Source organism: Halyomorpha halys, unplaced genomic scaffold (assembly GCF_000696795.3).
Source record: "Halyomorpha halys isolate HHAL.00 unplaced genomic scaffold, Hhal_1.1 Scaffold326.1, whole genome shotgun sequence".
Classification (NCBI taxonomy): Eukaryota; Metazoa; Arthropoda; class Insecta; order Hemiptera; family Pentatomidae; genus Halyomorpha; species Halyomorpha halys.
The window spans coordinates 47,749-62,958 of record NW_027106117.1 but is presented as its reverse complement, the minus strand read 5'-3'; the positions used below and the strand labels follow the sequence as shown (position 1 = coordinate 62,958).

At 34.0% G+C, this 15,210-nt stretch overlaps 1 protein-coding gene across 2 annotated transcripts in view; it reads left to right on the top strand.

Annotated features, from left to right (window-relative positions):
- Window positions 1-1,702: 1,702 nt before the first annotated feature.
- LOC106681314 (ciliogenesis and planar polarity effector 2) overlaps window positions 1,703-15,210 on the top strand; it is a 16,970-nt gene continuing 3,462 nt past the window's right edge. The window contains exons 1-5 of one of the 2 annotated variants that reach the window (XM_067053662.1): window positions 1,703-1,900; window positions 1,980-2,245; window positions 6,933-7,072; window positions 11,705-11,910; window positions 12,386-15,170. In XM_067053662.1, the coding sequence (XP_066909763.1) occupies window positions 1,798-1,900; window positions 1,980-2,245; window positions 6,933-7,072; window positions 11,705-11,909 (714 nt within the window). In that variant the 5' untranslated portion in view covers window positions 1,703-1,797 and the 3' untranslated portion in view covers window position 11,910; window positions 12,386-15,170. Of the gene's footprint in view, window positions 1,901-1,979; window positions 2,246-6,932; window positions 7,073-11,704; window positions 11,911-12,385; window positions 15,171-15,210 lie in introns of those variants that run through there. The other variant, XM_014421564.3, reaches the window with a different exon arrangement.

The following is a 15,210-nucleotide window of genomic DNA, read 5'->3' as shown; positions in this document are numbered from 1 at the left end:
TATGTACCGACGAAAGGACGTAGACCAAGGCAAACCCGTGGAGGTTAACGCTCAGAAGATACGACGGAGGAACACTAGATTGAGACGGGACGACTCCATCAGTGTCCACTGGTGATTATACTTGGTCTTCCTAGGAGCTCTCAGATCCTCTGATGTTCAGCAAGTTCTTTAAATGCTGTCACCACCTTTCTTGTACCTCTTCCTAAAGAACTATTATTTTACCATGCTTATTTTTTTTTTAGGGTTTCCTCACCTGGACGGTCCAAGCTTAAGATTGTTCACCGTTAGTAGAATTTATTAGATTCATTGTTTCTTCTTATGTTTTCGATCTTCTTAATCAAGAGTAATTCTTGTTTCTATCCAACCTCTTCTCATGCATTCTCGCCTTTTAATAATTTTTGAAATCAATTCGTGTATTTCTATCAAATTATCAAAACCAGCAATTACGAAGATGTCTTATTTCTCTCTACACACTTCTTTTAGGGCGTAGGACAATCTTCCTTTGTCACGCCCCGTTTGTACCAGCAATTTCATTGGCTCGTGTTTTTATAAAAATGTCATGATTTTTTCGAGAAAACCTATTCACCCCTTCCTCTGCATGCTCTTTGGCCGCTCTGCATTGCACTGTTCATTTAAAAACAAATATTTCTTTTTTGTATGTTTTATCTTTTAGTGAAGTTTCATCATTGCTGGGTAATGATCCAAGTTTGTATCATACCCACTATAGCATCTTATATCATTTACACAGCTGAAGTTTTTGGTGAATACCAACCCATCATCAATGTGACTTACGGAGAGCGTCAAGGGAAGGCCTAAATAAATAAATACTATTCGTTTTTTTAAGGATGGTTCGAAACTACTGAAGGCTACACACTCGAAGATGTTTGGAATGGCATCAACTTGAATCGCAAGGTTAATCATTGAATATAGTCGGTAAAACAGTATTAGGTATGTAATTTTTCCCCAAATAACTGTATCACAACTTTATTTCTGGAATCAAGAGTTTTTACATTAGTATGACTTTTATTCGTTATAGAAGAGCAAAAATAGCTGATAGGAAATGTAATTTTTGCCCGCGTTCGGATTGGAGAATTCCTTAATAGAGGAATACTAATGTTTGTTGATTGGTACCTTAATAAAATTAACCATTAAGAGGATTTTTTCGGGATGGAGGGGTAACAGTTAACAGAACTTTCACTTACTTGTTAATCAAAACGTGTTTTGTACATTTTGATTTTCCTATAATTTTATTTGATATTATTATTCATAATCTGTTTTTCTTACATCATAGGTTTTCTTTAACCTTATTTTAGTCTAAATATTTCCCCTCGTTCAAAGGCAAATTCATTAGAGCCTTCCCCTCAGCAAATTTGTATTTTTGGTAGGCCTAACTTGAATCATATTCTCTATTTCTTGATTTGTTTAACTGACCCAATTACTAGTTACAGACCTGCATTTGTCTGTGTTGGTGAATGAAGAGATTTGTCTGAAATGAAAGCATTGTTTCCGTTGATTGAGCTTTTAGTCTCTACAAGCCTATTTATCCTTACGTTGAACTTTGCTACTAAAGTTTTTCCTTGATATATGAGAATGTTTTAAGTTATTTTTTTATCGATTCCAAATATTAGCCTTCACGTTGTAATTTGCAACAGAACATAATTTGTTGTCCCTATTTATATATAATTTGTTGCCATCCCTAACCATCCCTACTTCTATGGCTTCTCTAGCTGGTCTCTTTGGTTTTGTTTAGGTCAAACATTCTGTAATTGTCAAATATAAATACTTGCCTGATGGAATATGGAACATTTTTTACCATCTTTTGAATGGCATCACACTGCTGAAGGAGAAACATTCTTGCAACATTTATACAATGGAAGAACATCTGGAAGAAAATTATTTGGTTATCATTTTATCCTATTGTTATGTAGATATTTTTTTTACCTAATAATTGTGGTGTTATTTAATTTTGTTTGTATTAGGGATTTTGGAGAAACCTTTCCAGAGTTCAAATCTTGAAGAAGTTTGCTATAAGCTAGTGTTTGTAGGTAAAACAGGGGTTGGGAAAACCTCAACTATAAACAAAATAGCAGGGATTTCTGCTTATTCTTCATATTTTGAAACATCTGGGATACGTGTTACAGATGTTTATTGGCCAGTTAAAGTTTGGGATAAAATTATATTATTCAAATTGCAATGTTGGGACGCTGGAAGTAGCTGCATGAAAAAATACAATCACATACCCGTGGTAATTTTATCTTGATTTTATTATTTTTCAAATATTCATGGATTTTTATCTTTTGAATGTGAATCAAATGATAATGATTAGCATTGAATTATTTTTATTTTGTTTGTCTCATAGATTTTCTATTTTCAAATTACCTTTTTATTAGCTTTAGAATAATTATAAAATAGTTTTCTTTTAATAACCATATCAGAACTTGACATATTATGGAAATAGATTTAAATTTCAGTTTACATTTACAACTTGAAGTTTAATTAAGTATACATATTTTTTTCCTGTAACATACAACAAATAACATTGTACCCTCTGTCTGTGGAATGAGTTTCCTCAGTTTAGGTCTGCCAAGTTTTTATGTTTTGTGGTAAAGGACTGGTTAAATGGAATGAGTTCACGGGTATGTTCTTTAGTGTTTTACTTAATCAATAAATTTGTAACCAAATGTAAATGTTATAACTAAAATGGTGTGCAAAGATGCCAGACTCACCCATATGACTCGAGTTTCTTTTTGTTTACTATCATATAACATTTGACTCAGTTTCTTAAGACAATTATTAATTCGAAATTAATGCATAGAAACAATTGGCATAGGCATTAAAAAACAAAAGCAAAATTAACTTTTTCAACTTGTTCTCATGAAAGTTGAGAATTCAGTAATTGAATGAGTTACAATATTGAAAAATTCTACAAATAAAATAGGTGGAACAATTATTCCTCTTTAAAAAACACTGATCACTTTTTATAATAAAGTGGTTCCTTGTATGTCTCAAGTCATCTGCAGCATCAGTGAATGTGCTTAAATGGTATATTTATCAGCTTGATTGATATTTTAGAGAAATGCTTATGATATATCGGTTTAATTACATTAGCTAGTTTATATTAGTGGAAAAATGTATATATCACTAACATTTAAATAATTTTTATTTTTATATTTCCTTATGTCTTGAGGAAGTTTATGATGGGCCCGGTCTTAAAAAGATGAATGATTATAACAATAAATCTTGATTTAGATTTGTGCTTGCAGAACATCATGAACTAACATGTTTGTAGTGTTCGTGAAAAATAGACCTCAGGATGTCTTTTAAGTTGTATTTATTTGCTTTCAAGACTTTCTACTCAATAGAAAGCGGCTAGACTTAACTAATTTAACAGAACTTAAAAGATGTTATATGAACGTTTTACACCCTGCTAACTCAATTTTGGACGATTCGACTGAAATAATTTTTTACGACCGTCACAAATATATTACCTTAATATCAATGGTCCCAAATATAATAAGTGGCTTAATCCTCATTCCAAGAACAAAATAGATTACTTAGTTCAGGAGGTTTGAATGTGTATTGCATTCTAATTAAAATGAGCCTTGTCAATTTCGGAAATGATGGCCAATTGGTTTATTGAAAAAATATAATTAAATATTTCCTAACTAGACATGTGTGTAAATTCTGTTGAAAAATGATTAAATTTTTTATTTAGACTTTGTCCTTGAAAATTAGGTATTGAATAATGCAAATACATACTGTGAGATAGCAATACTGTGTGGACAACCCTGACGAGAGAGCAATGCGAGAAGGTTACTTTTGGAGTAGTAATTGTTGTAGTTCGAGTGTGGATATTTGTTTGAGTTTGTGGAAGGTGTAATATTTGTTTTTTTGGCGTTTAATGACTGGATGAACTCTTAGTTACTACTTAGTTGTGAAGGACCTTTTTTTATGATTGTCTTAAGTCAATAAAGTAAGTTGTAATTAAGCAAATATAATATTGAGTTCAAAAGGTATTGGTCACCCTTCCTCTTTCATATTTTTCCATTTAAAAACTATTAGCCCCTTACATATACCACCGTAAGTTCATTTTATTTACAAAAATCTTAAAAGTTTCTCTTATTTTTCATTCAGTGTTCAATATCTTTAAAGCCACCTATTATTAAAAAAATAATAATAATAATAAATAAACAATTTTTTATTAAACATATTTAAACAGCAAAAACGATCAAACCTGGGAACAAAATTAGTTGTACGAAAGGCTAAACGAAGAGCTGGGAAAAATTTGGAAGAATCCTACAAAGCGACTATAATGAAAACATCAAAATCTTCTGGAAAAAGATGAAAACCCTGAAAGGCGAGAAATGAAAACCCATAAAGAACATGAAAAATAGCACAGGAATAGTTCTAACTAGGGAAAACGATATACTGTACATATGGAGAGAAAATTATGCACAGATGTTCGAAGATCCTCAAGGTCAAGAAAATAAGAGGATAGGATGCAGAACAGACAAAAACATCGAATATGATGGCACCATCTGGGAAGAAGAAGTGATGCAGGTTATAGAGAAACTCAATACAGGAAGATCAGTTGGAGGAGATGGTGTTTTCCCGGAGCTTATCAAATATGGAGGCAATGGAATAATTCAAGTTCTACAGGGTCTATTTTAGAAACTATATGACGAGAAAAGCATTCCCAAAGACTGGGAATACAATGTCATTATTCCAATACATAAGAAAGGAAGTCAAAGAGATTGTAACAACTATACCAATATGCTTTTCTTAAGTGTTCCATAAGTTATATACATCAGTCCTCGAGAAGAGACTCAGAGATGTCTTAGAAAAGGACCTTGAAGAAGAGCAAGCTGCATTCAGGTCTTTTAGATGGGCCCAGGACCAAATATTTTCACTGAGGACCATCATAGAAAAGGCTTTGGATAGGGATACAAATGTATATTTAGCTTTTTTAGATCTGCAAGCCGCTTTTGATTCAGTCCCAAGAGTCGAAATATGGAATGCATTGAAGACAAAAAACGTCCATTTAGAACTTATAGATGCCATCAAATCTTCGTATTAGGGCTCAAAGGGTAAAGCCAGGATAAATGGAAAGGAGTCTGGGAGCTTTTGTATGAAGAGAGGTGTCAAGCAGGGACATTGTTTAAGCCCTCTTCTCTTTATTGTTCTGATGGATAAGGTATTGAAAATATGTAAAAGAAGGATGACAAAAACAGTAGTGGGGAAATGGAGCTTGAGAACAGTACTTGCTCAGACACTTCTCTATGCTGATGATATTGTACTCATAGCGGACTCCCTCCAGAATCTTCAGCAAGCTGTAGTGGAATAGAAAGCGGAGCTGGAGAGAAAAGGCATGGTGATAAATACGATTAAAAGCAAAGCTATGCAAATTGGACGAGAACTGGGAGATGTGCATATTACTTGCTGAGGACAAATCATAGAGGCAGCAGATTACACGTACCTAGGTACAGTTATTAGCAGAGATGGTAAAATTCAACAAGAAATATCTAATAGGATTAAAAAAGTAAATACCATCTATTACCAGATCTGCAATACAGTTGTTGGGAAGTGTGAAGTTGAGAGGAAAGTAAAAATTCACATTTTGAATGCAATATACCTCCCCACCCTACTATACGGAAGTGAGAGCTGGGAACTTCTCGACAGATTGAGGAACAGAATCACCTCAGAAATGAAATATCTCAGAAAAGTAGCCGGCCGAACACGAAGGGAACACTTCAAGAATGCAAGAATAAGAGAGGAGCTAGGGGTGAAACCTCTAACTGAAATTCTAGTGAACAGACAGTTGAAGTGGTTTGAACATATATGCCGAATGAACCACGAAAATCCTTCGAAGCTAAACCAACTGGCAAAAGACCAAGAGGAAGGCCAAGGATGTCATGGCAGGAAAATGTGGCTACACTGGGAGGGAAGAGAGGAAAGATGTTGGATTCCATGAGGGCATTGACAAGGGACTGGGACAGATGGAATGCTTGGATCGAGGCACCTTACTGAGGAGGAAGAAAAAGAAGAAGAAGAAAAACTTTTTTATTATATGAGAATAAATTAGCTCTTTACATTCAATAGTTTTCGTGATACATTTTTTCTAAATAAAGAGATATCGTTTCTAAATTTGTTTGAACAAATAACATGTACACTGCTATTCCTAGGCCGATTATTATATTTAGGATTATTGGCATTCAGATAATTACATTTATTTAGTAAGTGGTGGAAGTATGAGTCTGAATCAAGATTTATTATTATATTTATACATGGGTAGAACACACCTGGTCTTTTATAAAACGTCCTCAGGAAGTTTTAGAAATGTTATAGGTATTTCAATTTTTGTGCTAATATAAACTAGTTAATGTTTGTTTATGTAATATGTTCAAAATAATATTTGTTTATGACATTAGCTATTGTGTTCTCTGTTAGATTTTATTATTGTAATATTTTAACCTTTGTTTTATGTTGAAAATCGTTTATGATTAAAAAGTTAAGACTAATAACTACTGGATAGATATTTTCTTTTAGAATTAATATTATAATTATGCACTCTTTCGTTTTATGATTCCATAGTCCTATATATTACTCCCTAGAGTAAGACTTTTTTAAAAAAAATAAATGTCTCAAAAACTACAATATTAAATACTGTAGTTCAGTAGTGTGTTTTCAGTGTTAGTGAAAAAATTTCTTGTACGATGTGGTATCATATTGCTTTAAGTTGCCCTAGTTAAGCAGAAATTAATTTCTACTTAAAGTCAGATGGTATATGAAAGCTGTTTATTGTATCCACTACACTATACTTTTAAATTATTAGTTTGTTTTCATATGCTTGGTCATAAGAAGATTATTGTTTTGTTTTTTATGAATACATTATTTGTTTCTTATTTTACTAATTTTTTTTTTTTTTGCTCTAGTCTTGTGTTGATAATGCTGACTTTTTTGTATTTATTTTTTCCTTTAATGATGCTCAAAGTTTTAATGAACTTCCTCAATTAATTAATAGATTTGTTAAAAGTAAAGATAATCAACCAGGATCTATAGTCATTGGAACAAGGTATAGTATTAGCATTTTCTTATTTATATATTGTGAATTATGTTTATATAATGTAATACACTTTAAAATTTAATATTTTTCTGGACATAGCCACATTTAATTGAATTCTAAAAAAATCAACTCAGCAAATATTTGCAATGGTAGAAATACATTAAAATAAAAACAATAAGTATAAAAACTGTCCTTGTATAGCTATTAGTAGATCAGTATAACATCATAGGATCAGGATTATGTAGGTTGTATGTTTTTTTTTTCTTGATTGTTAGTTTGTATAACACCAAACAGCGAAGTAAATTTGATAAAGAAGTTAATTTAAATGGAAAATTAGGACTATGTAAGGAAAAAAATTTTTTGGAAAAAATAAAACATCAAATGTCTTTGTATAGTAAAAAGTATTGTACTCAAAGAATGAACAAACATTATACAATAATAAAATATGAAAAAATGAAATTGTTCAAAACTGCACTTACAAATTAGGTCACTGGAGATCTTTCAAACTCAATGTTACATTTTAGTGAAAAAATTGCAAGTGACAGGGGAAAACATTCTGGATTATAAGACCTAACCCAAGAACCAAGATAATTGGCAAAGAGAAAATCCTCTCTTCTTAAACAGTTTAAAACCACAACAGAATTTCTACTTGATGGATTCCTCAAATCTGGCACAACCTTTGGAGTGTTGATGGTGTAAAATATGTTTATGTATTTGAGGGGTTTTCAATCAAAAGTTAATTTATCCACTTCTGGAAAGTTATTTAAAAATTATGGGAGCATGTCATGTAGATAAGTTAAGTTGTTATTGAAAATGTTGATTTGAAACATCTATTTGACAAGGAAAAATTGAAATTTAAAAAAATATATAAATCCACTATAATAAACTGTTCATAGTATTTATTCTCAGCAAAAATTAAGAATTTCATAGAAACAATTAAGGTAGGATTATGTAAATTTTCCTGGCTTGCATTTTACTTCAAATATTGTTTAAAACTAAGTTTGTTTCTTAATGGAATCCTCATCAACAAAACATTAAAACAACTTTTTTTTCTTTATGTTTCATGATATGATGTGAAATTTTTAAGCTGTTCCATTTATTTTCTAAAATTTTACATTTCATATTGTTAGTTGTATTAGCCAACAATAAATGCCTGATCATATACAGTTTATCTGGATGAATAAATTGTACAATATTTTAATACAAAGATCTTCATGAATATTTTCTCATTTGTGCAATTTTAAACCAGTGTCCATCTAAAAAAAAGATCATTGATCAGTCTTAGTATTTTTCTTCAGAATATCAACTGATTTTCTCAAAGGCTTAGGTTAAGGTTCAGGATGAGGATGTTTAAGTCAGTGTTTGTTTGATTTGGTAATCATACTATCTGGTTTTTATAAATATAACAAGGAGATGAATCTGTTTATCTGTCTGAAGTAAATATGATTAACAGCTATTAATGTATCAGTTATATTCTTCTGGCAGTTTATTGATAAAAACATTTAGGGTTCCCAGACAACTCCTCAGCTATGTTTACTGATATCTATCATGTGTCTACACTTCCTTTAGCCAAATATTTATATGTATGACCCTTGTTATTGATATTGCTGTCTGGTAAGAGGAACTAGTCTGGCAAGTGGTCCTTTTTACCAACCCCTAGTGGATACTTTGGAGTTGCTGCCAAACCAAGGTGGGAGTGTCAAAATTCATTTCTCAGGACCACAGAGGAATAAATATTAACTGTCCCAGGTGGAAATCAAACTCACAATGTTCCAAACCGGGACCTACACCCCAATCTGTAAGGTCATCATGTCCCTGTGTATGACCTTTAGTTGGATATTTATTATCATCATTGTTCTCAAAATTAAGATTATATATATTTTGAATGCATATTTAAAAAAAAAAATTCAAGCTGAATTAATTTTTTATTTATTTATTGTAATTTTAAACTGTACAAAAAAAAAAATACAATAAGTAAATATGTAGCATGTTTCAAAAACTTGAAGGATCTTAAGAAGGAACCACCCAATGGTGGTATTTCAAGAGAGAAACGCTGTATTTAGCTATGCTCCCCAAATACATTGGGTTGCTACATTATACAGCCAATCAATCCATGATCGGACATATATACATTACATATATTTATGTGTTATACATGATATAACAAAAAAGAAAGAAAACATTTTTTTAAATTTAAATTAGAAGGTCCCGTGGCCATCTTTTCAGACGCCTTGGAGATTATCAGGGATTTTTAAGGATGAGAGATAAAGAACTAAGGGGTTAAAATGGATAAGGAGTTTGAAATGAAAAGATGCATATCTATTTTGGGCCAAATCTACAACGAAAGGAATGTTAAGGTCTTTGTGGATAAGTTTATTAATGACGTAATAAGGAGCATCCTAGATTTTACTGAGGATTTTGGATTGTAAAGATTGGATATGGGAGGAAGTTGATGGTTTGGTTGAGCCCCAGAGCTCAATTCCATATTTCCAAATTGGTCTGATTATCATAGTATATAATAATTTGTAGTGAATTGGAAGTTAAGAGCGTTTTTCATGTAGGTGTTGTAGCAATAAAAATCTACGAGCAATTTCTTGTTGTTTTAGTCTTTTATGGGGATTCCAAGTTGGTCTCTTGTCAAGATGGAGTCCTAAGTTGCGAATCTGTTCAACAGGCGTCAGTGGAATATTTAAAAAGGATACTGTAGGACAGGGTAGAGGTTTATGACGGAGAGTAAAGGTGATCTGGTAGGATTTGTTAGGATTTATTTTAATTCTCCAGTTTTGACACCATTCTTCAGTGGATGTTATGTGTGTCTGTAGAGTTTATGAAGCATTGGTAGGGTCATTGTTTACAGACAGTACACCTGTGTCGTCAGTGTATGCTGTTAGAACTGTGTTAGGGTGGGTTGGGATATCAGCTGTATAAACCGTATAGAGAATGGGACTTAAGATACTACTTTGAGGAACACTGGTGGACTGAGAAAAGAGAGATGAATAGGCTAGGTTATGATTTACTTTAAAGGTTCTATCAGAGAGGTAGGAGCGGATTATAAGGAAATTTGTAGGGGTAAGGAATTGACGAAGTTTATAGAGCAGTGCTAGATGCTAGACTTGATCAAAAGCTTGTTCAACATCGAGGAAGACTCCCGTGCAGTACATTCTGTGCTCCAATGTGGAAGATATGACATCAACCACTCGATGACATTGTTTTATGGTAGAATGGGATGTTCCAAATCCAAACTGGTGGTCAGGAATAATATGATATGAATCATGGATTGGATAGCAGCATTTTAATAAGAGTTTTTCAAGGATTTTGCCCATAATATAATAGGATGATAGGAAGATGGATATTCAAGTGGCTTGAAGGGTTTAGGAAGCATTTTTATTATAGACATTTTCCAAGGGTCGGAGAGATAAGTGAATCGGAGGGTAGCATTATAGATATATGTAAGGAATAGGATGGCTTCACAAGGGAGCTGTTTCAGAATAAGGGATGTGATAAGATCATGGCCAGGAGCTTTTTTGGAAGGTAATGGTGGATGATGTTTATTATTTATGAGGGATGAAAGACTTTAGGAGGAAGGGTCATATAGAGTGGAATTGTTATCTCTGCTTCAAGATGTTCAAGATGGGGTTTAAAAGTTTTAAAGAGGTGTTCGCCGAATATTTGAGTTTTTTCATCTGATCGTGTCTTATTTTCAGTGAGAAGTAGATAGTTGAAGGATTTGTGTTTTATTAGTGTTTTAGTAATTGTCTATAATGATTTGTCAGTGGTATTTAGATTTTCTGTTAAATTATAGAAATTTTGAATTCTATATTTTCTAATTTCTGTTTTTAGTCTGTTAGTACTGTAATGAGTTTTGTTTGAAGGATAACTTGTTCTTTGCCACCTCACTCTTACCCAGTGTTTCTGTTCATAAGGTTTGAAGGGCCTCCCGTAGCTCAGTGGTTAAGACGCATTCTTACCAATTTGATGTCTATTAGCGGTACCGGTTCCAGCCTAGGGCGATAACTTTTTTCAGTGAGTGGCGGTCCCACAAAATGAAAAACTTTGACCCCCAACCATGGTTAGGCAGTATGGGAGTCTTGGCCGAAAAGAAAAAAAAAGTAAGTTTTGAATGTGACAAGGTAAATTGTTTTCCCAAAAACTTATTATGTTCATTTGTGAAGTATTGTGTGATAATAGTTTCTATTGATCTTGAGAGTTTTTTGATAGTAGAGTCAATCATTTATTTTGTTTTTAATGAAATTTTTAAGTCTAGTATGTTTTCTAGATCAGATCGAAAAATTTTCCATTTCACCTGTCCTGTAACCAGTGAAGGGGAAGGGGGTCTAGGAATAGGAATGAATGCATGAGGAGTAGAACCGGGCTATGATCTGAAGAGAGGTCATCTAAAGATTGAATTTTGGATTGTGAGGAGGGTATTTGGGAAGTTACAAATATATCAAGGATATCGGGACTCTAATTCAATCTTAGTTTAAAATCATTTATTAATTTATTGTTTATGAACTATTAATATATCATATTAATGTTGCTAATGAACCAATTGACTTGCTTTTTTGGTTTTATAACATCAAGACTATTTATTTATTTGCTATTTATTATTTTAGCTAATTATTTTATTATTATTTTTTTAAGAAATATGCTCAAAACTGAGGTTATGAAATCTGATATAAAAGATTTTGAATCTAAGCAAACTATTGAAGTTTTAACTATTCAAAATAGTATGTATCATTCTGGTCCTTATGAAACAGTCAAAGTTGCTCCACTTTTAAATACCATATGTGAAAAATTGTGGTTGAGAGATCAGCAATACATTTTAAAACAAGGAATAAAAGTTTAAGGTATCTATTTATTTATTCACTTTTCCCCTATAAGTGTTTAGACATTAATGAGATTAATTTTTTTAATTCTTCTGGATTAAGAATCAGTAATACATTTTAAAACAAGGAATAAAAGTTTAAGGTATCTATTTATTTATTCACTTTTCCCCTATAAGTGTTTAGACATTAATGAGATTAATTTTTTTAATTCTTCTGGATTAAGAATCAGTAATACATTTTAAAACAAGGAATAAAAGTTTAAGGTATCTTTTTATTTATTCACCTTTTTCCCTTGTGGAGTGTTTAGACAAATGATATTATTATTATTTTTTTTTTTAATTTATTGATATTTACAACTGTATAAAAAATACAACAAGTAAATTTGGTCATAATTACATAATGATAATGATATGATATAGCATGTAGATAAACTACCCAGTAGTAGAACTCTAAAAACATTTTACAATATAAGGTCACGAGGCCATCTTCTTTTCAGGTGCCTTGGAGGATTGCCAGGAATGAAAGAGGAAGCAAGGCTAGAAACTAGTGGGTTTGGGTGGTTAGGGAGTTTATAATGGAAGGAATGATATCGGGTTCGGGCTAGATCAGTCACATAAGGAACATTTAGGTCTTTATGGATGGTTTTATTAGTAACAAAATAAGAAGCATCGAGGATTTTATGAAGGATTTTGGATTGTAAGGATTGGATACGAGAGGAATTCGAAGGTTTAGTAGAGCCCCAAAGCTCAAGCAGATGTCCAGATGGGCCTTATTATTGTCATGTAGATCAGTCTTTTGTAATGAGTTGGAAGTTTAGTCCGTTTGTCTAGCAAGTGCTGTAATTGTTGTAATCAACGTGCAGTTTCCTGCCTTTCAGTCTTGTGTAAGGATTCCAGGTTAATCGTTTGTCAAGGTGTAGTCTAAGATAACGAATCTGTTCTACAGGGGTAAGAGCCACATTATTAAACTATACTGTAGGGTAGTCGGCAGGTTTACGACGAAGAGTAAATGTGATTTGTTGGGATTTATTTTTATCCTCCAATTTCGACACCATTCTTCGAGGTTTGTGATATGGGACTGGAGAATTTGGGATGCAATCAAAGGGTTATTACTAACTGTGAGCACACATGTGTCATCAGCATACGTGGTAAGGATAGTGTTAGGAGTTGTTGGGATGTCGGCTGTATAGACGGTGTAGAGAATGGGACCGAGGATACTACCTTGGGGAACACCAGCGGATTGAAAACAGAGAGATGAATAGGAACCATTTTGGTTTACTTGGAATAATCTATTAGTAGAAAGGAACGGATGGTGAGAAAATATGTAGGAGGTAGGAATTTACGGAGTTTGTAAAGCAGTCCTGGGTGCCAGACTCGACCAAAAGCCTGCTCTATATTGAAAAAGACTCCTGCACAGTACATTCTGCGCTCCTAAGAAGACAAGACAATGTCCACCACACGATGACATTGCTGGATAGTGGAGTGGGATGTTCGGTATCCAAACTGGTAATCTGGGATTATATGATAGGAATCTAGGATGGGGTATAGGCTTTCAAAATAAGTTTTTCGAGGATTTTTCTCATGATCGGTAATAGAAAGATGGGACGGTAAGAGGATGGGTGTTCTGGCGGCTTTTGGGGTTTGGGGATCATTTTGATTATAGATAGTTTCCATGGGTCAGGAAAAGATGTGGAACGGAGAATGGCGTTATATATGTAGGTGAGGAATAGGATGGCTTTTGCGAGGAAGAAGTTTAAGGATGTGGGATGTTATTAGATCGTATCCAGGAGCTTTGCTGGTAGGTAATCATTGAATGATGCTGGATATTTCAGAAGGATGAAATGCTTTAGGTGGTAGGGTCATTTGGAGTGGAATATTGAGTTCTGCTTTAATACATTCAAGGTGATTTGGGTTAAGGATATCGGGATGCGGAATAAAGGTTTTAGAAAGGTGTTGTCCAAAGGTTTGCGATTTTTGTTCGTCAGTTCTGGTCCAGGTTTGGGATTCGGTGAGAAGAGGATAGTTAAAATCTTTGAATTTCAGCAGCTATTTGGTGGTTCTCCATAATGATTTGTCAGTAATTGTAAGATTTTCAGTGCAGTTAAGTAAATTTAGAATTTTGAATTTTCTAATTTCTGCTTTAAGTTTGTTAGTCAGTTTGGTGTAATACGTTTTGTCAGTTGGATATCTGGTCCTATGCCACTTCAATCTTGCTCTTTGTTCTTCCCTTATTAAGATACGAATATACTGTGGGAGGTTAGTTTGTTTATTAGCTAAATAGTGACCAAGGTTGTATGGTCCTCACAGGGTTCGCGGATGCCAAGGCAGTTTCAGCGTGCGACAGGGTTGCTGCGGAAAGTGCGTACAGAGGACGCTCAAAGAAATCGGTTTGGCATTGAATCCTCAAAAGAGTGTGGGCATCGTCATAAATAAAGAAGAGCTGGAATTGACGAAGCTCTCCCTCGAGAACTGAGATAGCATTCTAACAATGAAAGAAGGCGACACTATAAAATATTTAGGATGCACATTCTCGGGAGAGCTGCTGTTCAACGAGGATTCGGTGACAAAGTTGAATAAGAATCTGGATAAGCTCGTCGCTTCGTGCTTGCTTAAGCCCGAGCAGAAGGTCAACATTGTCAACCAATATGTGTTCCCGGGTCTTACATACCCTCTCCAAACTGCTCCCCTCACAAAGCTACGTCCTGAAATCCTGGAAGGCATTGACACAATGATTCGCAGAAGTGTTAAAGCCATAATAGGGCTCCCTGCGAACACCTCCACAGCGATGTTGTATGCTCCGAGGAGGTACAGAGGCCTAGGCTTGATCCGCTGCCAATGGGAGGCTCCCCTTCAACACTGGTCCATTGCTCAGCGGCTGTCAAATGTATCCGATGCTCTGTTCCAGTCCACTTTCGATTGTTCAGCCGAGATTGCTGAATGTGCGTATAGATTAGGCGTTGATCAGGGGCATCGGAGTGTGAAAGCTCTACGACAGTCACTATGTGAAAGTGCGTTCGATGAATGGGCTAATTGCAGGTGGAGTACACCATTTCAAAGAGACCCCAAGAGCAAATAAGTTTATATACGATATACAAATACTTACGGGCTCTGAATGGTCCAATGCCCTGAAATTAAATATAAATTATGCACCCCTACGTGGAGTCCCAGGTGTCAGTGGACAAGATAGAGAAGTTGGGTCCCTCTGTCGCAAATGCAACAGAGAGCCGGAAACACCAGCACATGTGCTGGGGAAATGCCCCAACAACTCCCTTCTCCTAACACGCCGACATCATAGAGTGAAATACGAGTTAATGAAGCTCCT